Source organism: Oenanthe melanoleuca, chromosome 2 (genome assembly GCF_029582105.1).
Source record: "Oenanthe melanoleuca isolate GR-GAL-2019-014 chromosome 2, OMel1.0, whole genome shotgun sequence".
Taxonomy (NCBI): Eukaryota; Metazoa; Chordata; class Aves; order Passeriformes; family Muscicapidae; genus Oenanthe; species Oenanthe melanoleuca.
The window spans coordinates 11,503,198-11,526,657 of NC_079335.1; the positions used below are offsets into that span (position 1 = coordinate 11,503,198).

At 43.4% G+C, this 23,460-nt stretch overlaps 2 protein-coding genes across 17 annotated transcripts in view; one reads left to right on the plus strand and one right to left on the minus strand.

Annotated features, from left to right (window-relative positions):
- The window catches only part of MTSS1 (MTSS I-BAR domain containing 1), a 124,547-nt gene extending 107,099 nt beyond the window's left edge, over positions 1 to 17,448 (plus strand). For 6 of the 16 annotated variants that reach the window (XM_056484904.1, XM_056484907.1, XM_056484903.1 and 3 more), the window contains 6 exons: positions 1,693 to 1,903; positions 9,385 to 9,504; positions 10,501 to 10,695; positions 12,699 to 12,863; positions 13,202 to 13,364; positions 14,508 to 17,448. In XM_056484904.1, the coding sequence (XP_056340879.1) occupies positions 1,693 to 1,903; positions 9,385 to 9,504; positions 10,501 to 10,695; positions 12,699 to 12,863; positions 13,202 to 13,364; positions 14,508 to 15,199 (1,546 nt within the window). In that variant the 3' untranslated portion in view covers positions 15,200 to 17,448. The remainder of the gene's footprint in view (positions 1 to 1,692; positions 1,904 to 9,384; positions 9,505 to 10,500; positions 10,696 to 12,698; positions 12,864 to 13,201; positions 13,365 to 14,507) is intronic. The other 10 variants (XM_056484905.1, XM_056484908.1, XM_056484909.1 and 7 more) reach the window with 7 other exon arrangements.
- Positions 17,449 to 19,859: 2,411 nt separating this feature from the next.
- NDUFB9 (NADH:ubiquinone oxidoreductase subunit B9) lies at positions 19,860 to 23,451 on the minus strand. The gene is made up of 4 exons (XM_056484921.1): positions 23,324 to 23,451; positions 22,998 to 23,190; positions 20,978 to 21,091; positions 19,860 to 20,106 (listed from the first exon to the last, which is right to left on the minus strand). Exons 1-4 carry the CDS (start codon positions 23,449 to 23,451, stop codon positions 19,975 to 19,977), a joined length of 567 nt encoding a protein of 188 aa, XP_056340896.1. The 3' UTR covers positions 19,860 to 19,974.
- Between the last annotated feature and the right edge of the window lie 9 nt (positions 23,452 to 23,460).

The window sequence follows — 23,460 nt, forward strand, 5'->3', positions numbered from 1 at the left end:
TTCCTTTTCTGTTTTTCATGTGGTGACTTTTTAGATTATTCTAAGTAGCTGTTATTAATCAGTAAGTTAAACTGTTTGAGAAGGGAGAAAACATCTTTGACAATTGCCCTATCAGTCTGGTAGATGGAAATGCTTTTTTGATACAAGTTTTTTTGACTGTTTAATGCTGTCTAATGCTGTCCTGAAATATGTTGAAACTCTGGATTCTGTCTATGCTTTCTCTGTAAAAACTGTTTTCTCTCATAAAACAGTTTATTGGCATGTTGCCCCCATATCCTGGTGTCTACATTTACTCTTTCCTTTTACTGAAAAGGAAGATAACCTGTTGTGTATTCTGCTCAACACCCCTCTAGCTGCTCTCAAATGATTACCTTTCAGTTTGCTTTATGAACTATGTACTACAGGTTCCCTGTGTATGAGCAAAGTTACCTGCAGCATGCCAGAGCAAGTGAACACTACTTCTATGTACCTTACTTGTCTCTGCATGCAGATATATATAAAAAATTCTGTACTTTTATATATATATATGTGAAAACATGCATATTTAGAGCAATGAACACAGGCTTAAAGATGCAATATCCTGAAGCTATAAAAGAAAATGGCAAAGAAAACCAAAAAATTCATCATCTCTTCCTAATCAATTTCAGCTTGTACAGTAAAACCTGTATGGTACAGACTGATATGTGTGGGCAAAATAAAGCAGAGCTCCTCTTCCTCTGCTCCACCCTGACTTGCACATGTTCTTTGTACATGGCATTTGTGTACAGGAGGTTCAGGCCTTGCCCGTATATCCTTTAGGGCCGTCCCTTAGGCCAGGCTCCTGCCAATGGAACAGGAAGCTGCCATCACATGGGTGATCCTGCTGGTCCTGCTCAGCCACCTCAGCAGGAAATTCTGAAAGCTCCCAGGTTGTGGCTGGCCTGTCTGTACTGTCATGCATGGATTCTGAGGATTAGAAATCAATCTCTTTCTTTGAAAAATCACTTTGGTTCGTTTTCATGGATATTAATTTGGGGGTTTAATTCTCTGGTTGTCCTTGTTACTAACTAAAGCTCCATACCCAGTAGCTTGGCTTCACTTCACGTGCTTTTATCTGGTCATGTGTTTTTATCTGGTAGGAAGCCTTCAAGTGAGCAAAATGTGTCCCAGGCACTCTGAAGTGTGAGGGTTTGGTCATGCTTTTGGAAGTCTCACACGCTGTCCTCCTGGCTGTCTGCAGCAGCATGCCTAGAGGCAGATTTTTAAATGAACTCCAATGTCTTTGTTTCCCCTGCTAAAAATCCCATTGAAAATCTGGGCCAAGTGTAAGTCAGAAGTAGGAGAGAACCATCAGCAGATACTTTCTGAGCAAGTGCTCAAGAGCAAGTGTGTAAATCCAAGGGAAAGCATGTAGCAATTCCTTCATCCCTAACCTGAAGTCTGAGTGTTTTAAGATTTGAATGACACTCAAGATAAAATGCCATTTTCTCTCTGGTCACCAGGGATACTGCAGCTGCTTATGGTTCTTTACTGATATATATGTGCATATATATATATATATTTAATTTGTCAACATTTTTCTTTTCTGGTTTATGCTGCCTGTTGCTAGAGACATGTGGAATGTTAATTGTACTGTATATGGGTCTCTCCCCACCCCGCCCTTGTGTCTTTTCCTCTCCCCTTTCCTTTCTCTGTTCCTTTTGTCTCTCACAGCAGTCTGAACAGCGTTAACAGTAGTGATTCCCGGTCCAGTGGCTCGCACTCGCACTCACCTAGTTCACACTATCGCTATCGCAGCTCCAATCTGCCTCAGCAGGCACCCATGAGGCTGTCCAGTGTGTCCTCCCATGATTCTGGATTCATGTCCCAGGATGCTTTCCAGTCCAAATCGCCATCCCCCATGCCACCAGAAGCACCTAACCAGGTACGTGCAAGCATGAGAACAAGAACCTGAGTGTGAGCTGGACTCTGTAACTTGGCTCACCTTTCAGAAAAAAGATCTGATGTGGTTTTGGGGTTCCTTGGAGTCAGTTTAAGCATTGAGGGTAGGGCTTGTCGTAGTGCATTTCATTTATCCCAAAGTTGGGCCTCTGGGTGGAGTGATTTATGCTGCTTTTGTGTAAAAGGGCTGAGTCGCTCTTGGGCGATACAGTTTTCCCTCTGCTCCTGGAGAGAGCCTGGATGCTTAACTTTGAGATAAATACAGACAACAAAGAGCAAGAAGTCCCACCTTGCAGGAGGGAATAATACTCACTTTACACTGAGGTTACCAGTTAACATCCTGCACAGGTTGCAAGTGGTTAGTATCTGGTGGCTCTTTCCTGTTTAATGAGCAGATAGTGATACCAGAACATCCTTTTGATAGCCACAGTACTAATACTGGTGGCTTTGTCTTTAGATAGACTTCTTTTATTCCTCCTCTGCAAAGTCTCTGGGATACTCTAAATGCTACCAGCATTATCATATGGAATTGGTTTTGTCATTTTTTATGACACCCATTTCTGTGGATAAACTTGAATTTTGGACTCTCAGTTGAGCACCTTGCAGAAAGGTTTCTGCATGAAAATGGGAGGTACTATTAATTCTTTATGGAACTCATAAGAAATGACTGCTTGTGTAGTCATATATAATAACACCCTGAAGCCAGTCAGATGAAGAGGATTTCACTACAAATATAAGCAAAATTTTCCTGAGCATTTTTGGGTCTGCAGAAGAAAGCTGCTATTCTCTTTGTTCATGGCATCATTCCTCTAAAAACTCACTGGCCATCTGCAGGAAGAGGTTTGCAGTGCTCCGTGGCCTGGATCTTTTCAGCACCTGAATTCTTTTTGATGCCTTTTTTTTTTTTTTTTTTAAGAAATCACACAGCAACAGTAATATTTTTAAACAAGGCTAGATTGCCTTCTTACATTATAAATCCCATTGAAAATCTTAGCTATAAACTGAAAATTACTTAATATCCTGGTGTTGAGTATTACCTACTTTAATACTCCCTGAGGTCACTGGAGAAAATTGTCCTTTACTTCAAAAAGCAGTTGCACTCCTTTTTACTTGTTGGGGAGTAGGTACTTTTGTAGGCATGGTTGGGGAGCGTTAATCCTCATGGTCAGCAAGAGTTGGTGGTTATCAAGTGTCACCTGCCCTTGTAAACTACCCTAGACTACCTTTGACAGCAAACAGACCCTTGCCTTTTGCAGAACATTTAGTAAGTAGTACCCTTAGAGAAATTTTTAAAATATCATCCAAAACAACACTAGTTCATTTAGGCTTGGAATATGTTCTCAAGGGAAGCTCAATGGTTTTTAAATGTATTTCCTTCTTTCATTTTAATAGAAATGCTTTCTTTTTAAATGATACCTCTTCTGTCCCCAGTCTGGACACATCAGCTTTTTTCTATAGATGACATCCTGAAGAACTTTGTGCACACTAATAAAATGAATATTTTGTTTAGATTGACTATGGCTAACCTAAGTGAAATGCAAAAAAGTAAATGAGCAATAATAAAGTAAACTGGAATAGTAACAAGGTAAGGAAGTTGACTTTTAAGATACATACATCAGTTATACATGCTAGCATCATCTTTGGTTTTCATAGTATCCACTGCACCTGCATAAAAGGGCAGTAATCCACCTGATGATGCTATGTTTGCAGACAAGGATGTAACTTTGCAATTGCTCTTAGCATGAAAAAAAACCAACACCTCCCTTTGCAAATTCCCCTGTTAAGCAGAGGAGAGAACTTAGGCTGGTGTCAGGTGGCAGAACATCCTGAAAGTCGATGGAAGTCACACTGATTTACACCAGCTAAGTTCATATGCTTTCACTTCATTTTAGAAACTGTCCATAAGGTTGCAAACTGATCCAAGCATCACTTGTGCTTTTCATGAGCTGTAGAGGGCTGCAGCAGTGTGACAAGTGTAGTGTGTTGGTATAACAACTAGGTATGTGCTCTGTATGTCCCTGGTTCTGTTTACCTTTACTCAGAGGAAAAGGTAACAGATCATTGCCTGGCTGCTTCATCTTTGCTTAAGTGTCTTGCTTTCTGTGTTCAGCACTAAGTAAATTGTGTGTGTTGTGCTGACAGATAACTGTGATTGTAAGCTGAGCAGAAGCTGTTCAGTGGGCAGTGTTACCCTGTGTTGTGTGTTTCTAACCAACTGACAGATCTCCCTGTGGGGCTGTGCTTGGAGCATCGGTGCTGGGTGGGAGGAGGCTGCTGCTCTGTCTCAAACACTGATGACATTATTTCTAGATGGCAGAAAAGCAAGCTCTGAAACAACAGGAAATTGAAAATCTGTAGATCTTGTGCAGGTGGATGCTTTGATGATGTTTGCTAGCTACACACTGTGGCATATGTTTGATCAACAAAGCCTTTTTTCTTTTAATAATGAGTTTTAGAAAAGTAAAAGGGGGCCATGTATAATTCCCATATTACAGGAATGTAAATATATGAGTCATGTGACGCTATTACGTATATAAGCTTGCCTGTATTGTAGAGAAGGAAGTGTCACTGAAAACTAAGCTGAATTTCTTCAAAATCACAGGTAGAGGGTGGGGAGTTGGTTGGAATCTCAAACAAAGAGTAACTGAAGATTGAAACAAGATGGAGATTATACCAGAGGAGAGATGTAGAGAGATGAAGATTGCTTTCCAGCCTGTAGTTGTTAGTAAGAGTAGTAAGTCTGCCATTATCACACATTGCATAGAAGATAGGAAAAGGAGCAGTTATAAAAACAGACTGCTCTTTTGCTGGTGTATGAGGATCACCTTTCTGCAGCATTGCTGGGAGTAAAAGTGTTAGCCTGTAACATGTGACTGTACATGTGGGAAGGTCACTGTAAAAGGCTTTTATCATAATTAAAGGGGTACATTTGAACAGCTGGAAAAGCATCACAGGTCTCTCTCTGGAGTGGAAAAGTTTCTTTAAATGCTGTGTAAGGTCAGGCATGGGCAGCATTGCCCATGACACACAGTGACCTTGTACAAAGCCCTTCTGACAGACCTGCTGGCAGCACACAGTGGCTCTTGGATGGACATTGGATGTGGCTGTTGGCTCATGCTGCTAAACCCACACATTGCCCTGTGTGATAGACACACTGAGGCCTGGGAGAATCTGTGATCACATGATGTGATAGTAAGTAGTACAGTGATGTTTGATTCAGGGGGTGCTAATAGTGGGATCCACTGGATTTAAAGTGAGCATGAGGGGAGAAGCACTTACACAGTTGGAATTTACAGGCTGCGTGTGACTTCATGGAGATGAAAGCAAAGGGAGAGAAAAAAGCAGATAAAGATAAAAATGTTGATGCGCTGTCAGACAGCAGAGATAAGTCTGTTGTTAGAATGCTCTAGAAAGCACTTTCTCTAAACAGTGAAGTAGAGGGAAACTGAATGTGAAGTTGCTTCTGCATGTACAGGTTGTAAAGCTGGAAAGGGTATGCTTTTGAATAGATTCCACTGTTTGAAATAGCTGCAAGTTAGAATAGGGAAAATACGTCGTTACAGCCAGTTTTCCATTTAAATTAAGAAATGCTTCCAAATCAGACCTTTAAAAAACCCCACCAAAAGCAAACAAACAAAACAGAACCCAAAAACCAAGTCCAAACTGAAACACATCTGTAAGTTATCACTGGATATTTGTTTCTCCTAAAAGTCCTTTTCTAAGTTGCTTCGTAATAGTTTGTCCCTGACTAGAAAGAAGGGTCAGTAGAGGCAGATTCCTGGGAATTAGACAAATTGAGGAGATGACTTTAAGTCAGTATCCAGAGCTTTTCTAAAAGTAGCTGAGACCATCATCCACTGACTAGAGGGACATTGGACCACGCTCATCATTAGGCGTTGGTCTCCTGAGAAATCCTTGTCCAGGAAGCTCATATTTTCTCATATTTGACAAAGGGAGAGGGTTAAGAAAGCAATGCTATGTTTGAATAGAAAACATAGCTATCAAAGGATACAAGTAATCCAAGATAACCATAGTCCTTTTATAGGTTAGTAGGACAGCAGATGGCAAATGTAATTGTACGGTCCACTAGCTCAAAAAAATCTTTTTTTAAAATATCCCTGCTGGAACTCGTACATACCACATCAAGCAACAGGACCCTATCCAAGAACAAGCCATGGCTCATCTGAGAGACCAGAGACCAAGCTACACTTGTACAGGTGTACATTCCAGGCACTGCTTATCACTTCAGAGCATAGTTTTAGCTTTATACTGTTAATTTAAAGCTTTTTCTCAGAAAGATGGTTTTAGAACAGAGCAGACCTGCCATTATCACAGCTGAGGGAATAAAATAGCTAAAATGAAAGAACTGATTTTTAAAATTATTCAAACAAAACAGTCATTTTTTAAAAAGAATCTACTAAAACAAGGTGAAAAACATCTGATAGTCAAATTTCTCACACCATGGGTGAGAGCAGAAATTGCTCTGCCCTGTGTGTGTGCTCCCAGGAGAGGGTGTACCAAGGCTTGTGCATCTAGAACAACCACTCCAGAGTCTGGAGACTTTTTGCCCAAGCAGTAGCTGTGCAGTTTCTGTCTTCAGTCCTTTGTGTACTTTATGCTAAGAAGGGAAGTCTGTACTTCCCACACCAGATGCAGCCATTCAGGACTGCCTCACCAGTGTGATCCAACCATCCTTTGACCTACTGCCAGTCATGTTTTTCTTATGCTTTTCCTTCAGGAGTTCAGTATTCTTCTGCCTCCCTTTCCATTGCTGGAATCCTTTTTTAGCAAGACCAGAGATTCCTTTTCTCTGTGCCTTGCAAGTTTCTGAAGATGAGGAGATCCTGTTCCTGTATCACCACCTCTTGCATTTCCATCAGCTTCCAGGATATTTTCCCCATGGCATCTTGGTTCAGCCTCTCTCTAGCTTTTCTCGCTGAGAATGGACACATTGAATTAGTGGGCGAGTCCTTTTTGTCATCTGTTTTTCACTTTGGAGGAGTTATTTTATTGCAAAAATAAGTTCACCAATTCCAGTCTTTTTCACCCCATACTTAGCATCTTCATAATCTGCTTTTTTAAGGCATCTTTGTTGGTAGTAAATCTCATTTGTGAGCTCTCTCTACCATTACTTGAGAATGACCTTGTGAAATTTCTGTCTCGTACAGATAAAAATAGTGTATTAGATGTAAATTCCAAGTTCTTACTTGTCATCCTTGGGGCATCTGTAGAAAATAAGGTAGCATGAGAGATGCAATGCTTGGAACTCAGACCCTTCACTGTCTCTCTTGCCATGTGCAGAGTGTGCAGACCCACGAGGGTATTTAGGCCATAAGGAGGAGGTTTCAGAAAGTATTTTCTGTAATTGCATTTTTCTGTCTTGTTTTTTTTTCCTGCCTAAACCATAACAGTGTGGCTTCTTTTGCTGAGGTACCTGGAATATCAGGCACAACTCTGGACTTCAGTGTAAAAGCTAGTTTTCTATAATGGATTTTTCTTTAGAGATAGAGGCAATAGTCTCCTCTCCATTTAATGCACCATGGTTGTGACTAATGGCAGAGTCAACTGCAGCTCATCTTTGTCAGTCTTCTTATTTTTAGAGGCATTTTTCCCTAAAAGGAGTTGCATTAAATCAAAAATGTGATGAGTTCCACTAAATATAATGCCACTGCATTATCAGGTGCAACACTTTCATCACTGTCCTTAACAGCTGTGTGTCATTTATTGCTGTTCCCTCTGATTGTACCTTCACCTCAACTCTTACTGCACTTCGAATACAAGCCTTGTTAGCTGAGCATACTTGTGCCCTAAGCACATTTGACCTGCAGATCATCTCATGCCAGAATAGGGTAGGAGTGTTATTTCTATAAAATACTCCCATCACTGTACATGCTTTTTAAAATTTCAACAGCCTTTGCACAATTTCACTTAAATCACAGTTTACCAGTAAACTCTGGGTATTGATGCTATGTTGACTTCTCAGCTGTCCTAGCAGTCTTCACCAAAATCCTTATGGTGACAGTATTCCATCCTGGGAGACCTGCATTTCCTTCTACCTAGGCAGCTGGCTGTACCCATCTGTAGCTCCTGGTGAGCACTGAGACAAGTTGTGGGTTTTAGGAATAATTGCTCCTCTACACTGCCTCATATCCAACTGTCCTTCTATTGCAATCTCACCCCAGATCTTACCCAAGGTTAACCAGTGAAATTTTATTTTGGGTGAGATTTCCCTTCTTCACTCTGTCATTCCTTGACATCTCTGTCTTCACTACACAAACTGGATACAAGAGCACATTCTCTCTACTGTCATAAAACACCTTAGATAGACTTGTTTCACAGGACCTTGGCTACTAAAGAGTGAATTTGTCTTGCTAGTGTTGCATTTCTGAGAGTGAGTAGAGCTCAGTACTGCCTCGACAACTCTGTCAGTATTCTTGACCATGTCCAAGCTCTCAGCTGGATGTGGACACGCATCCCTACAGAGCAGGATGCCACTTCCAAGGGGGATATGTGGAAGAGCATTGTAGTTGGTAAAATGGTGGATGTGGTTATTCCCCTTGGCCTTTGTATAGTTGAATTAGATGCTGTTGTAGAGGTCTGACAGCAGCAAAGGCTCATAAAGGTGTGCACTGAAAATTGGAGAAATTCCTAGGTAGGAGCAAAATGTTTGATGTGGACATTTTGTGTCCTGCATTTTCCTTTACTCACCTTCCAAGCCCCTGGTATTTTCTGCCTCTGCTGTTAGGAGAAGGCAGGTGGCAAGCACATGCACTCAGCAGAGTGCATGTCCCTTCCTGCTGGCTGCAGGGCAGGTGGGTTTGAGTCAGAGTGCTTTTGGTGTATGCATCCTACCTGCAGAGGCACATGCATACAGGTCATGCACTTTGGAAACCTCCAGTTTTGGTAAGTATCTCTTGTTTTTTTGTTCCATAATACTTGAACTCAGATGAGCTTTTCACAAGCACTTTTGCAGATCAGAATGTATGAGAACTTGAGAATGTAAGTGACGTTTGCTACTCCATGTTTTAAATCTGAACTTCAAAGTACTGATGATCTGCTTTTCTGTATAAATCAGTTGTCTCAGTATATTGCATGTTTGGATTACAGGTGCCCTCGCTCCCTCAGCTTCTTGCTCTGAGACAGCAGCAGAATTGAGATGCTGAAATTGCAATGAGGAGTTGAGATTGCTGCCTCAATTCTCTCATTCCTAAGCAGTGTGGCAAGTTCTCGCATTAAGAAAGTGGTTGTTTGTTTTTTTTTTTCATAGATTTCCTGAACATTAGCAATAGTTTTGAGCAGTTTCTAATTGATTTTTAAAATCCTAACCCTTTGCTTCTCTCATCCTTCCCTCTCTCCTGTGTGTCTCTGTGTATGTGCTTTTTGTCTTTTTGTTTGTGATTTTTTTTTCTTTTCTGGTGGCTTGTGTATCCTTTCCCTGCGTTGCGGTGCTGTTTTATGCTGCAGAATTCGTCCAGCTCTGCCTCTTCAGAAGCCTCTGAAACCTGCCAGTCAGTGAGCGAATGCAGTTCCCCCACCTCAGTCAGCTCAGGCTCCACCATGGGGGCTTGGGCCTCCACAGATAAGGTGAAAAACTTCATCTACAAGGCATACAGACCTACTAGCTCGTTATCCAAACCCTGCAACATTTGGACAAAATCCCTGTGCAATGGATGCAGCCAGGATTCCTCTTTGTGAAGATGAGAATAGGAACTGTTGCACACTCCCTTAGAAATCAATATGTTTGTATAAAAGCCACAATTGCCTTTAAACTAGCTACTAGGAGAAGCTATAAATTGGTCATTTTACAGAGGTAATTTTCCAAGAAAAGGTCATTTTCCAGCTTTCCAACTCAAAGAGATTGTGGAATGCTGCCCAAACACAGCTGGTTGCCTGACAAAAAGCACCTTACCCAGATTGTGCTGTTTGTGGCTTCTCCCGTCTCTCCTATTAGGTAGTGTACATTACACTGAGTAATGGGGGTTGTTTTTTGACCAAAAAGGAAAGAAAAATACACATGGTTGGAATAAATTATGTGGGATACACTCTGAATTGGGAGAGGAAGTGATAGCAGTCTCCTTTCTCATCTGGTAAATCCTTGCTGTTGGTTTTTGGTTTTGGTTTTTTTTTATCTTCCATATCATCACACAGCCAGAACATGTCATGTTTGAAGGCTTAATGCTTTTCCTCTCTGTCCAGTTACACAGACTAAATGCCACCAATGCAAATGCCTTCAGGATTGGAAAAATTCTGTTTTCATGGCCAGAGTCTGCAGCCTAAATTGCAAAGGCTTTTTCACAGTGTGCTGCTTTCATGGACAGAAGGCAAAGCTGCTCAGCTGGAGACAATGACTGCTAGATTGATGCCTGAAATTTGTTATAGATAACAACTTTCAGGCAATCTCACTTGTGAATCAAGCATCATATCAATTTTCCGTTTTTTATTTGCAGGGAATTGAAGAATTTCTTTTGTTTTAAGATACAGAGATTTTCTCCCTAGAACATCAGTCACAGTGTATTTTTGTATTCATTCTGTTTATATTAATTTCTCTGTTTTTGTTCTTTTTATTTGTTTCATTTCCAGTTGTCTAATGGGTTTTATCACTGTAGTTTATCAAGTGACCCATCCGTAGCTTCAGTTGGTGCAGGTCCTTTCCCTCATTTCCCGCCTGTCTCCCGCACGTGGACTCGGGCTCCCTCAGCCCTCCTTCCAGACTACGTTCATTATTACACCATTGGGCCAGGCATGTTACCATCATCTAAGATCCCTAGCTGGAAGGTTTGTGTTCCTTTTGTTGTGGCAGTCCTCACCCCCTCACACCAACAGCATGCACATGGCAGTTGTTGCTCTCTTTCGGTCCATGTAATTACTGGTTGATTTGCTCTCTTTGGTATCACTCTGAATGGGCACTGCATGGTGAAAATCAGACCTAAAATCTGGTTGTGGGTATTTCTGAATGACTTTGTGTGTTCTGGCACTAGCTGAAACATACCAAAGCTGACAACGTCTCGGTAAGAAGGGATAGTTTAGCTCTGAAACACTGGTGAAAACACTCTGGGCTCTCTTCAGGGAGTAAAGAGCTTATTTATCACTGTCAAAGTGCTCACTTGAGCAGGGAAGGGGATCCAGTTGTCTTAGTGGGACCATACATTGGACACGCTGATGTTCTCCCTGTGGCTGTAGGCAGGCATACTCTCCCAGATCCAGCTGGAGTGGTTTAAGAAGGTGCTCAGCACCAGGTAAACCCAAGTGGTAACTGAAGCTTAACTGCCACGGACAGAAAGTGCTCTCTTGGGGAGATCACCCAAAAAGAGTGCAGTAACTTCTCTCAGTTGCTCCAGCTGGATCTGCAGGGATCTTACTTGGTATCAAAACATGTCTACTCTGCTAGAGCTGGAAAATTCATCCCTGCCAGATGCTTCCCCTGGGAGACTCTGCCCTACAGCAAAAGGAAAAGGTCTCTTGTCTGTTGCTCTGGATCCTCAGCAAGGCTGATGTGCAGTCAGCAGTAGCTGTGCAGATTTTAAGTGCCTGTGGACAGTTATATAATACTGCATATGCACCAGGAGACCTGTGTTTATACATCTAAATTGAGATAACTTGTTACAGATGCTCCTACTCTATCTCTAGCACTGGAGACTGTTGGGATACATACAAGGTGACCACAGTGGTCATGGGGCTTCAGGGTCATTTTTTGTGTCTCTGCTAGAAGAACTTTGCCAATATATTTCATAACAAAACATTTAAAGCAGAGACACAGCTGTCAAGGCAAAGCAGAGTTTCATATGTGTTAATAAAACCAAAATACCTGTCCATACAAGAGGGTGTGTCAGTTCAGCAGCCTTGCACTTTCCATTCCTTGGACTGAGGCACCTCAAGAAACCCAGGGTGGTCTTAGTCCATCATTAAATGTCTATCAGAAGGCTGTGGGAGGCTGCCCAGCAGGCAGCTGTGAGGGTGTGGGGTCCATTCTCATATACAAGTTGTTTTGAAGCAGGCTTTGTCTCAGTGAAGGAAAACTTTCAGGCTTGGGATTGTACCTTCAGCATCTGGTGTTTTGGGAGCTACTGCTTAGCACTGGCTCTGCATCCCAGCACAGGTCCTGCATCAGTCAAGCTCTTTGTCTGCAGCGTGTGGGTTCTGGACACCCTCAGGACTTCGCTTAATAGAGCCCCAAGTGAATATAGCCCTCATAGCCTGAGGAATTTTTGTTTCAAATTTAGCACCAGTAATTCAGAGTCAGGTTAGTCTTTCTTTAGTATAGACTATCATTATAAACTAGATTTCAGTTAGTAGGTAAACTGAGAGATAATTCATAGTAACTTGCTCCACTAATGTGTATGAAAAATCTGTTCAAGCCTAATTTTTCAGAACTGAAGACTTCTGTAACAGCTCATAATACTAGAACCTGTGTACATCTGAAACAGTTACATCACTGATTGGACATTTATCTGTATCTACTGTGTGACAGTGATTTTTGTGCTTGAAATTCTGAAAATGTAGGCTTTAACATCGTGGAATTACATTTAGATGAAACTATAGTATCAAAATAGAAGTATGTTAAGGTAGAATGGGAAATTTAGATTCCTTTTAATAAAGGAACTAGGTTTAGTAAATGAAGATTTCTAATATCCTCAAAATTTATTCCTCACCTTATTCAGAAAGGCATATCCAGTTTGATACACGATCTGTTGCATTAAAATTGCCCTTTTGCGTAGTTGTGTCTGTAATTAAAGCACAGTTCCTGATGAGAGCTGTCCCTAACGCGCTCATTTCCTTAGGACTGGGCCAAGCCAGGCCCATACGATCAGCCCATGGTGAACACGTTGCAACGGCGCAAAGAAAAGCGCGAGGCAGATGTCAATGGAGCCGCTCCGGGCGCAGCCCCCGCGCCCCCCGAGGAGGCACAGAGACCTCGGAGCATGACGGTGTCAGCTGCCACAAGGGTGAAGCTTGATTTCAAATACACTGTTTGCTGTAGAGGGAATGGCTGTGCTGGCTCCTGCCAGTACTTGGATGCACTTCATGTTGTGTTATCTGGGAAGTGGTGCTGTTGTGGTCAGTGGGAATCATGCAGGCAGGAGGGAATGCACCATTGGGTATTGACTATTACAGAGCAGTGTACTCCAAAGAGGCATCTGTTCCTGCCCCCAAGCAAATGGCAGGGCATAATCCTGTTGGATTATGATGGTGGCGAGCTGTGATGGGGAGAGAGATAGCTAAAAGTGGGTGAAGGTGACTGACCCTTCCATGTGTAACGAGTCTCTCTCCTGTGTGTAAGCAGCAGGGTGAGGAGATGGAGGCCTGTGAGGAGCTGGCACTCGCTCTGTCCAGAGGGCTGCAGTTGGACACCCAGAGGAGCAGCCGGGATTCCTTGCAGTGCTCCAGTGGCTACAGCACCCAGACAACAACTCCGTGCTGTTCAGAGGACACAATCCCATCTCAAGGTACCCATTCAGGAGATGTTCCTTTTTAGAGCATTCCATCTTGGCCATCACACACTCACCCCATGGTGCCAAGGATCAGCTGTCACTTGCTGGCTTTGTAGTCAGCTGGGGAGGAAGGCTGGTGTTGCTGTTAGGAAGATTTTTCCATCTTGGAATGCAGCCTGGATTTATTAACTACATAGAAACCTGCACTGCTGGACAGTGTAGCAAACAATTGTATTTTCTTGTGCACTACTTCAGTGAGTTTCAACCTAAGGATTTTAAAGAGGATCCTAGAATTATAAATGATGCTGGTATTGCATCCAATATTTCTTGGGTCCTTTCTGAGCTATTGTCTCAGAAAATATATACTCAGGAGCTTTGCTGTGTTCCATCAGCACTCTCAATCTGCTCTTGGCTTCCCTTGGTGATCTTTTTATTTTCCTGCCTAAGCAGAAATGTTGTAATTGGAGAAAGAATCCATTGGAGACCTTAACTTAGGCGTAGCTAGGAAGCTGCAGTAAGGTGTTGTGTTTTGTACTTTGTTTCAGAACCAGCAGCAAGCTGGGAGAGACCAGGCTTGGTGTTTGCAGTTCAAGCCTTGTTTGCTCAGCTGGGGTAGTTGTGCTGTGCAGTCACAGGAGGCAGCAGGGTTTGTGGAGGGCCAAGCTTGGCTCAGCATTTCTGTGGAGAGGAAGGAACTCAGTGCAATTATTAAAGCTGAGGCTGAGTTTTTGGAACTGACAGCTGGGATTTACTTTGCAAAATAAACAAATTTGCTGCTGAAATCACTGGTACATGGTCCTCTGAACCCACTTGCCTAATCCAAAATACATTTTTCAACTATTTCTAACTACAAGTGGTAGTAGGATGCTGGTTTTGGTATTTTCATGTTGATGACAAGTATGGAGCTCGTTCTCATTCCCAAGAGTCATGGGCCCCCTGCAGCTGTAGGATTGGTCTGCTGCGATGCCTTCAGGTATCAAATCTTGGTCACAGAACCTTGGACTTTCTTCCTTCTAAAGGTGGAAACTCCCTTAATTCTTACTGACTCCAAATTAATTCTTACTGACTCTTTTTTGGTTATCTATACATACTTCAGACTTACTGACATGACTCAGCTGTCTGCTCCAGCTTGATCCTAACTCTGTCTTTTGGCATCAGTTTCAGATTATGATTATTTCTCTGTGAGTGGTGACCAGGAGGCAGAACAACAGGAGTTTGACAAATCTTCCACCATCCCAAGAAACAGTGACATTAGCCAGTCCTATCGCAGAATGTTTCAAACCAAGCGTCCTGCTTCCACCGCAGGTCTGCCCACCACGCTGGGACCGGTCATCGTCACGCCCGGCGTCGCCACCATCCGGCGCACCCCTTCCACCAAGCCCTCGGTGCGGCGCGGCACCATCGGCGGAGGCCCCATTCCCATCAAGACTCCGGTGATCCCCGTCAAAACACCGACCGTCCCCGACATCCCGGGGGGGCTGCCCGGTGCCCTCGCCGGGACAGAAGAGGGCCCCGAGCAGAGTCTGGAGTCTCCAGCAGCAGGAGATGGCGGGCAAGCTGTCACCAGCGTGCCGTCGTGGAGCGGGCAAGCGGCTGTCAACCCTCCGGCGTCGGGCCAGAAACTGGGCGCTGCCGAGGAGCAGAGGCAGGCGGTCCCCGAGGGCGAGGGGGACGAGGGCGAGCGGGATGGCGCGGGCAGCCTGGCGCCCGCGGGGCAGGCGGAGCTGGAGCCCGGCGAGCTGAGCCCCGGCGACGCCCCGCAGGGGGAGGATATGCTCAACGCCATTCGGCGCGGCGTCAAGCTGAAGAAGACGACCACGAACGATCGCTCAGCGCCTCGCATTTCCTAGGAGCGGAGAAGCTGCCAGACTACTGAACGCCGAGGAGGAACTGTGAGAAAACTAATTTGTCTCTATCCATTCCAATCTGTAATCAATGATTTTTTTAAGATGCTCGGTAACAGACAGTCTGAAAGTACTCTAAAAGAGAAAACAAATGAAAGAGCGTAGTAAGACATAATCTTCAGTGGTGTTTTAATTTGTAAATATCAACGATTTTGTTTCTGCATTTTTTTGATCTAAGTTACACTTTTAATTTTTTCTGAAGGTGCCAAATCCCATTTACCTTTTTTATAACTCTCTTTGTAAAGTTTTAAATCATAGAAGAAAAAAAATTGTCGAGTAGTTAACTTCAACAAAGGGATTTAATGAAAATTTGGCTTTTTTGCAAGCTTTTGTAGAGCGCCTTGTAATAGTGAGGTTAAAAAATAGAACAATGGGACTTACTACAGTTTAAGTCCAGCTATATGGAATGGATGCGCATTTAAGTATTTAAAAAAGTTTGAAAAGCGGGAATAAAAATTGACAATAAAGCAATATATAATGCAAGGAAGAAACCTGCAGTTGGTAGAGTTATTGGGGGGTAGTGGGGGGGAGATGCCATCAAAATAGCAGATGCTGTTGCACAAAAGTAGCCTAGTAGGATGTATTACTAGTAGCTTCATGGTAAATGCATCAGAATAAGCCATACTGGATTGCAGTGTTTTGTTTCTGTAGGGTGTTTTAAAAACTGAGTTTTTCCACATTTCTTTTTTGACTGCACAGCAGCAACTCTCAGTCACATGCATGCAGCCTTAACTGTGTAGGCTTGGTTCTTCCACCTTCACGTTTTGTTCCACTCATCCTTCCGCTGATTACAAACAAGGACAGCAGGCTTAAGGCAGTTATAAATGTGAAAACATTTTTAAAATGCAAGCAGGGAGTTCTTAGATGTTATCAAAATGCCTTTTTCTGACTGTGCCCAGCAGGCTGGGCACCCTAGAAAGCCCAACTATTTTGAGAAAACACTTAAAAATTTGACAGGTAGAACCAGCTTGTGATCTAATAAACCGCGAATGTTTCTTTCCAATACAGGGGCTTGTTTTTCTTAACTTCTTTTAATGGCAGTTGATTGGCTTTTCTTAAATACTGAAAAGAAAAGGGTGGATGGGTGGGGGGGTGAGGGGTGGGAGGTGATTACTGGTTTTTTGATAATACCAGGAGTCTGACCACTATAATCTCTTCTTTTGTACTTTTAAGTAATGTTTTTTGGAACGCTGTTGATAGAATCATTAAGAGTTGGATTTTTTTCCTTAAAGTAAAAGTAAGTTATTGCTGCAATACCCGTCTACTAAAGCTGACAGAAATGTGCAGACCCCTTGGCATGACACGTGTTCAGTCACAATCCAGAAGGATGCTGTCTGCCCACCCACATGTGGAGGGACACCAGACTTGCAGATCCAGGATTGTTTAAAAATGCACCAAATAACACATGTAAGGGGCTGGTTTCCACCACACACTGCAGATTTCTGTTGGCTATAGACTTGCCCACATGACCTCTTATGCTTTAATACATAACTGCATTGGATGTGAAACTTCTAGTAACTGTGTAGTCACTGTGTTCTATATGACATTTTACACTGCTGTGCTTGCTAAACTTTTTTTTTTGTTATGGCTTAAAAGCAAAAAGAAAAAAAAGCATGATTCTTAGAAAATATTAAACCTTCCTTTATTTGAAAAACAAGCTCCTTATTACAGAATATAATAAACAGTAGTGCCTGTGGTGTAGCCCACCAATCTTGATACAGTAGCTGATGCATTGTGCAAATGAGGCTTTGAGATGGTTTTTGCATAAACAAAAACTATTAGGAAATAATCTCAATAGTTAAAAGTGTTATTTAAACCTTTGAAATAAATGGATGTAACTGTACCCAAGTACAGCTTTTCACTTGTTTAGTTCTTAAACGTTAGTATAATCAGTAAAATTTAATATAAAATGTTGCCAAATTCAATGTAGAAAGAATGTGACAAAACACTTTGGATAGTTCTATTGTTTGTGTTTTTGCATATTGTAAAAGCAGTGTCACAGCTGAAAAATAAATTGTTTCTAATGGTAAATTATTGTGGTTTAGTTGCTAGTTTGTACTGAGAGTTGACCTCTCCCTGTGCAGTTTTTTGTTCTAAACTGGTATAAATAATTGCTGTAAGTGTGTCTCCCTTCTACATTGTAATGATTGCTTAAGCCTACATTATAAATAAAGAACTGCTGAAAAACTCCCGTATTTTGCTTCTTAAAGACTTTCTACTTCCATAGCATTGGATATCAGTGGTGACCTTCATCAGACATCTCAAGCTCATGCAGGTTCCATCTGCATGTAATAGAAGCAAGACAATTAAAAACCAAGTAAATAAAATTGCATATAGCTGTGTTTTACTGATGGGCACCAGCAGGGTAGCTGTGGAGCAGAAGTGCAGTGCTAATGAAATAGTAACAGATGACACTTCCCTGCACCTGGCTGTTGTTACCTGGCCAGGAAGCACAGATGACTTTGCATTTTTGTGCATCCACCTCAGTGCTGGACCGAAGTTTCTTAGGCCAGAGGAGGAAAATTGCTGCTGTCAACACTGCCTGTGCTACAGCCAGAATTTATCAAGAACGACATCAGCACCATCTCCCACAGCTCCCTGAGGGACTGAAGACTTTCAGCTTTCTCAGCACTGAAGGCAGAGAGGGGAGGATGTTGCTCTCTCTTGGAGCTGCCACACAATAGCCCAGTTTATTTATTTGCTGCTGCAATGATTTTTATCTAAAGGGGACCCATTTCTCACTGCACTGGTTTAGGTAGCAGGGAGCTACAGGAGTGGCTTCTGTAAGAAGCTGCCAGAAGCTTCCCCCATGTCTGAAAGAGCCAATGCCAGCTGGCACCAGGATTGACCCACCACTGGCGATGGCCGAGCCCAACAGTGATGGTGGTAATGCATTTGGGATAAAAGATTTAAGAAGGGGAAAAAGCTGCTGTGAGACAACAATAGTAGGTGGGGAGAGGAGAGAGAATATGTGAGGGAAACAGCCCTGCATACACCCAGGTCAGTGAGGAAAGAGGGGCAGGAGGTGCTCCAGGTGCTAGAGCAGAAATTCCCCTGCAGGTGATGCAGCTATGCCCCTGCAGCCCATGCTGGAACAGGTGGATGCTTAAAGGAGGCTGAGAGGCCATGGAAACCTGTGCTGGAGTAGGCTCTTGGCAGAACCTCTGGAGCCCTGCAGAGAGGAGCCCATGTCTTTAGGTCAGTTTGGGTCAGCTATCCTGAATCCTGAATGTCCCCTCCCAAGATCTTTCCCACCCTCAGTCTACTGGTGAGGGGGATGCCAAGTGGACTCCGTGGGTGCACTGCTTAGCAGTAGTCAGAGCACTGGTGTGCTCTTAACACCTTCCCGGGAATACAAGGGCTGCTCGGTATAAAGTTAACCCATCACATCCCAATACATTCAGGAAGATGTTAAAGGAAAGACCAATGTGGTTTGTTTGGAAATGTCTCCAAAAGGATCGTGGTTTCATTCCCCCATCTCTCTATGGCTGTATTTGAAGTACTGCTGAGCATCTTGTCTTGCTCAGGTGTCAGTGCTTTGCTAGCTGTTGCAACACTGAAGTTACTCATTCCAAGTGACAGCCTGAGGTGTGACATTTGCTGAACAGCTGTGCTGTAACAAAGCACACCTCAATTCCATCACTACTTTTGGATTAACTGAGCACAGAGAATAGGTCCTGCTTCCTGGCGGGAATGAAGATTTCTGCTGTGGAATATGTAAAGCTGTTTTTCTGGAGTTTTATTTTCAAAATTCATACCTATTTTACTGGAAAGGAGCAGATCAGAAGTTTCTGAAAATCACACAGATTAAAGTCTTTTTACTGAGCTACATATGTTTAGTTCTTAGAAGAGCTGAAGTTTGTGCTTTGCCATCTTTTGTTCAATTAGCGTTCACAGAAATATTAAGCTTAAACATGGCCACAGTCAAGTAACTGTGTAGAATGGAAGTCAGATTAGGCAACCTAAATCTAGCCCTAAAAACAGAAAACAGCTAAAGGGCCAGGTCTTCCTATGAGCTTTTGCTCAGTGGCTTTATCCCATCTGATCTCTCACAATGCATTTAGTGAAAAGTCTTAGCGGAACTTGCCCTGTCTTGTATAAATGCTCTGGGAATGTGGCCAGAAGCAAACAGCGGTTTTGTCCCCAGCTGAGTGTGCCACACTGCCAGAACTGTTTGTGACCCATGAATGGGCCCACAAGAGTCACAACCCTCAGCAGCCCACACATACTAACTGATACAGCTTAGTGGTTATCAGAGATTCAGTTTATATGGGGATCAACCTTCCTCTGGTGCTCTACAGCACCGGTATCCATGCCACAAGGAAAGCAGCATGTTGTAAGGAAAGTTTGTGTCTTGTGAGATTTGATACGAAAGTGAAAAATGCAGCAAAGAGCCTAATGAGGAGGGAAGGGAGAGAAAGATGTCTCTATTCTGCAACAAGGTCAGAAATACCCTCATTAAAAGAGTACCCAAAGCCGATGTCTGCTGCTGTCTGTATCTTTAACACCTTGTATCACATTCCAAGTTATGGGGCTGATAAGAACTGCCTGCACAAAATAGCAGTGAAGTGTCAGTGTGCTAGAGAAGAACAGTGTGCCAGAAAAACACCTTTTCTGTTACTTTATTTGGCTTTGTTCTATATTACTTTGAGGTGCAAGCGGTCACTGAGGTGGCACCTGCCTGCAGCACAGTTTTCTGCCATTCACACCAAGGTGCTCTTTCACATGGGCTGTTCACGAGGTCGAGTGACGTGATGCCACCACAGGGGGGGCAGATGCCCATCCTTACGAGCTGGAGGCAAAGCTTCAGTTTTTGGACCACCAGCTGGAGTTTCTTCTTGTAACTGCTTAATCTAGAAGACAAGATACAGAACTGCTTTAGCACATTAACACACATTCCCATTTTCAGTCCACAAGCAATGAGCTGAACGAGCCCCTCTTTTCCACAGAGGAGAACCTGTGGTAACACCTTTGGCAGACAGGTTTCATGTTTCCCAACATTAATTTCCATTCAGTACTCACTGTAGGCTCATACTACCAAAGAAGGAATTTCCAGGAGGAAGAAGTCATTTACAAGAGAAATTTCACTTAAAAGGTCATTATTTCCATCCAATTCACATCTACCATTACTCTATCAAACAGGCTGAATAGTGCTGCTTTGGAAGCTGACAGATAATTCCAAGTTCAGAACAAATTTCCCTAACACAGCAGAAGACTTTGTCACCAACAGCCCCTCACATGCTTTCAGCACCCGTTTCTTGAAGCAGCAGCAGCGCTGGCTACCCCTGAGAGTGCCACGTTCCATACAGCTGATGACCACTGCAACAAATCACTTGCAAAGGTGTAACTAGGAAGTGTCAGAGCTCCACAGCAGCAGAAGAGGAATTCCCTGGTTGTTAGTCTCCTTTCACCCCACTTTGGATTTTTTTTTTTTTCTACAAAACTGCTATAACTCTATAATATAATATCATATAATAACTGCTATAAAACTCACTAGCTGACACAAGGCTGCAGGTTCAGCTTTAACTTCAAATTCCACTCACAACCCTTCAGAAGCTGTAATGTGTAGGCAATTTTAGGTTGTTTCACACTGACAAGGGCACCAGCACTGAAGAGTAACTGAGACTGCAGTAGACATTCAGTAATTTTTCCAAGAACACATCTGTGTCACACAGGATACTTGCTGGCTAAAGAGACTTTCCCTTGCATAGAGCAAGCACTGACCTCTCTTTCCCAGCTTTCCCGCTGCAGCTTCTTCCAGTGCTCTCGTTTGGCAAAGTAATCAGGATACATTGCCTTCTCAGAGGGGTGCCAGAAATCCAAGCACCATTCAGGAAGCTGTTGAAGAAAAATATTATTTAAAATACTATTTTTATATATGAAATCACATTTGTGCACATATGCAGAAGAATGAAACACAAAGGCTGAAGTCAGTCTCTAGGGGTTATTTTTCCATTTTGAAGTACTACATAAAAACACCATTTATGAGCTGCCTGACTATCTCAAGGCACATGGGAGAGATCAGAACTTGTCACACATTGTCCTGACCAACAAGAAGACATCACAGTGACTTGCTTAAAAATCACAGCATTCCAAAACAAGTCCCAGGTCATCTCAGTTTACTCTAAACTTCTCAAAATAATTCCCTCTGGTGGAGAAAAAAATCTAAGTTCTTCCTTTCCTTCTCTCAAAGGCAGCAGGTTAGGGGAATCCCTCTATCCAACTACTGCTTTATTTTACTTGACAGAGACAGAACATTACAGCTCATTTCTGCTTATCTACAATTACTAAGAAATGAGCAGTTTCTCAGACCTCTGAGATCTTGAGAATGGTCTGACCTCTAAGACCTTCTGATAAGGGAAAAAAACAACATTTAAAATTCTGCAGTGATTTAAAAAAAACTAACTGCTTACATTTTAAAGAGAGGAACACTGATTAAGAAACAAAATCCCACCAAAACTCCCAACTGGGAAAGAAAAAAGACAAGAAAATTAAGAAGTTGCTCCAGTACCGTCATATATTCAGTGATAGTCACACTTTTCGTTTCCTGCTGTGATTCTCATCACAGAACAAACCTTTGACTGAATGGAAATAGCACAGCTGCTGAAGTAAATATCCACACAGAGCAAACTCCAATTAAAACCACCAATTGGTCTGAGTTCTGAAAATTACATTTTGGATTAGCATCCACAATGGACAGTCACTGATGCACAAACCAGCCAAAGCCTTGTGACAGCCATTTTGTCAAGACAGTTTTAGCCCATCAAACTGGGAAAAGAGAGCATAACCCAGTTTGTGTTTTCTGTATGAAGACTAATATTGACCATTTACTGCTCAGCTGCCCTTTTTTCATCCAGATTCTCAGTCACTATTATCTCGACTACTGCTCAGGCCTTAGACCTTAAGTTCTGTTCTTAGAACTTAAGTTCTGTTCTTCTCTTCTCACTCATATAGTCTTTATCCTGCCCCTGATAAATCTATGTCAGATTTTTCTTCTTCTGTGGCTTAATACGCAAAAAGATCTGATGAGATCCAGTCTTGTGCCAATTTTTTCAAATTCGCGAGGGAATGGGTGCATCCAGTCTCTGGTCAGTATTAACATTAAAAAGATGATGCCAATAAAGCAAAGTCCCTGTGTTTTGCTATGGAACATTTCCTCCTAAGTAAAACAATCTTGATGATCAATGCCTGTAGAAGTGCCTTAAAGAGTCTAAAAATAGGGCTTCTATTTCCAGGCAGTGCTCCTCTCACACACTAGCACACAAACTGCAAAATCTGGCACTGCAGCATACGAAGTCAAATGGTGACTTGTACCGTTACTCGAAATGCTGAAGAACCACAGGATGAGTGAAGGGAAGCCCCCGCCAGCCGGGGTGACACCGAGCACAGCAGAGGAAGCGGGGCGGTGCTCGGCAGCAGCACAGCTCCCCTGGCGCTGTTCCTTCCCCAGCTCAGCTCCAGCCCTTCCCTGCGCCAGCCCGACCCGCCACGGGCCGACTGCGCTCGGCAAAAGAGCAGATGATTATCCCCAGGAAAAAAATCCCAAACGAACAAGTAGCTGTGTTCAAACCGATCAAGAAACTCGATTTCCAAGGACCGGAGCAGCTCCTCCCACATAAGCAACAAGATGTTCAGCGAGCAATGAAGTGACATTGCTGAGCCAAGCTGCGGCCCTGTCCAAGTCCAGTTCCATAAAACAAGCGCAAAGCAAGCGCAGCAATTGACGGCATTACCGGCCCCTTACCTTGTACATCTCGTATCTCTCGTAGGCAACACCTCCGGGGGAGTCGGCGAAGACGTACGGCTGCGGGTGCTGGCTGGCCCAGAACTCCTCCTCGCCGGCCTTCAGCAGCTCGGTGGCTTTCATCATGTCCTTCACATCCTTGTTCCTATCGAACCGGTCCCTCAGGAGGCAGGCGAAGTAGCGGTACTTGTCTCTACGGACAGAGGTCACGCACAGTGAGGAGGAGAACAACCACCCCTCCACGCCGGGCCCAGCCAAGCGCAGGGCTGAGCGCCCCGATGCGAGGGCGGCCAGCGCTCCCCAGCCCCAGCTCCCCTCGCCCTCACCGGTGGATGCACCATGACTCGAGGTGCCGCAGGGACTTCTTGTACAGCCGCAGCACCTTCTGCTGGTGCGTCAGGTACGCGGCCATGGCGCCGGGCGCTGCGCGGCCCTTCCCCTCCGCGCGGGGCATGCCGGGAGC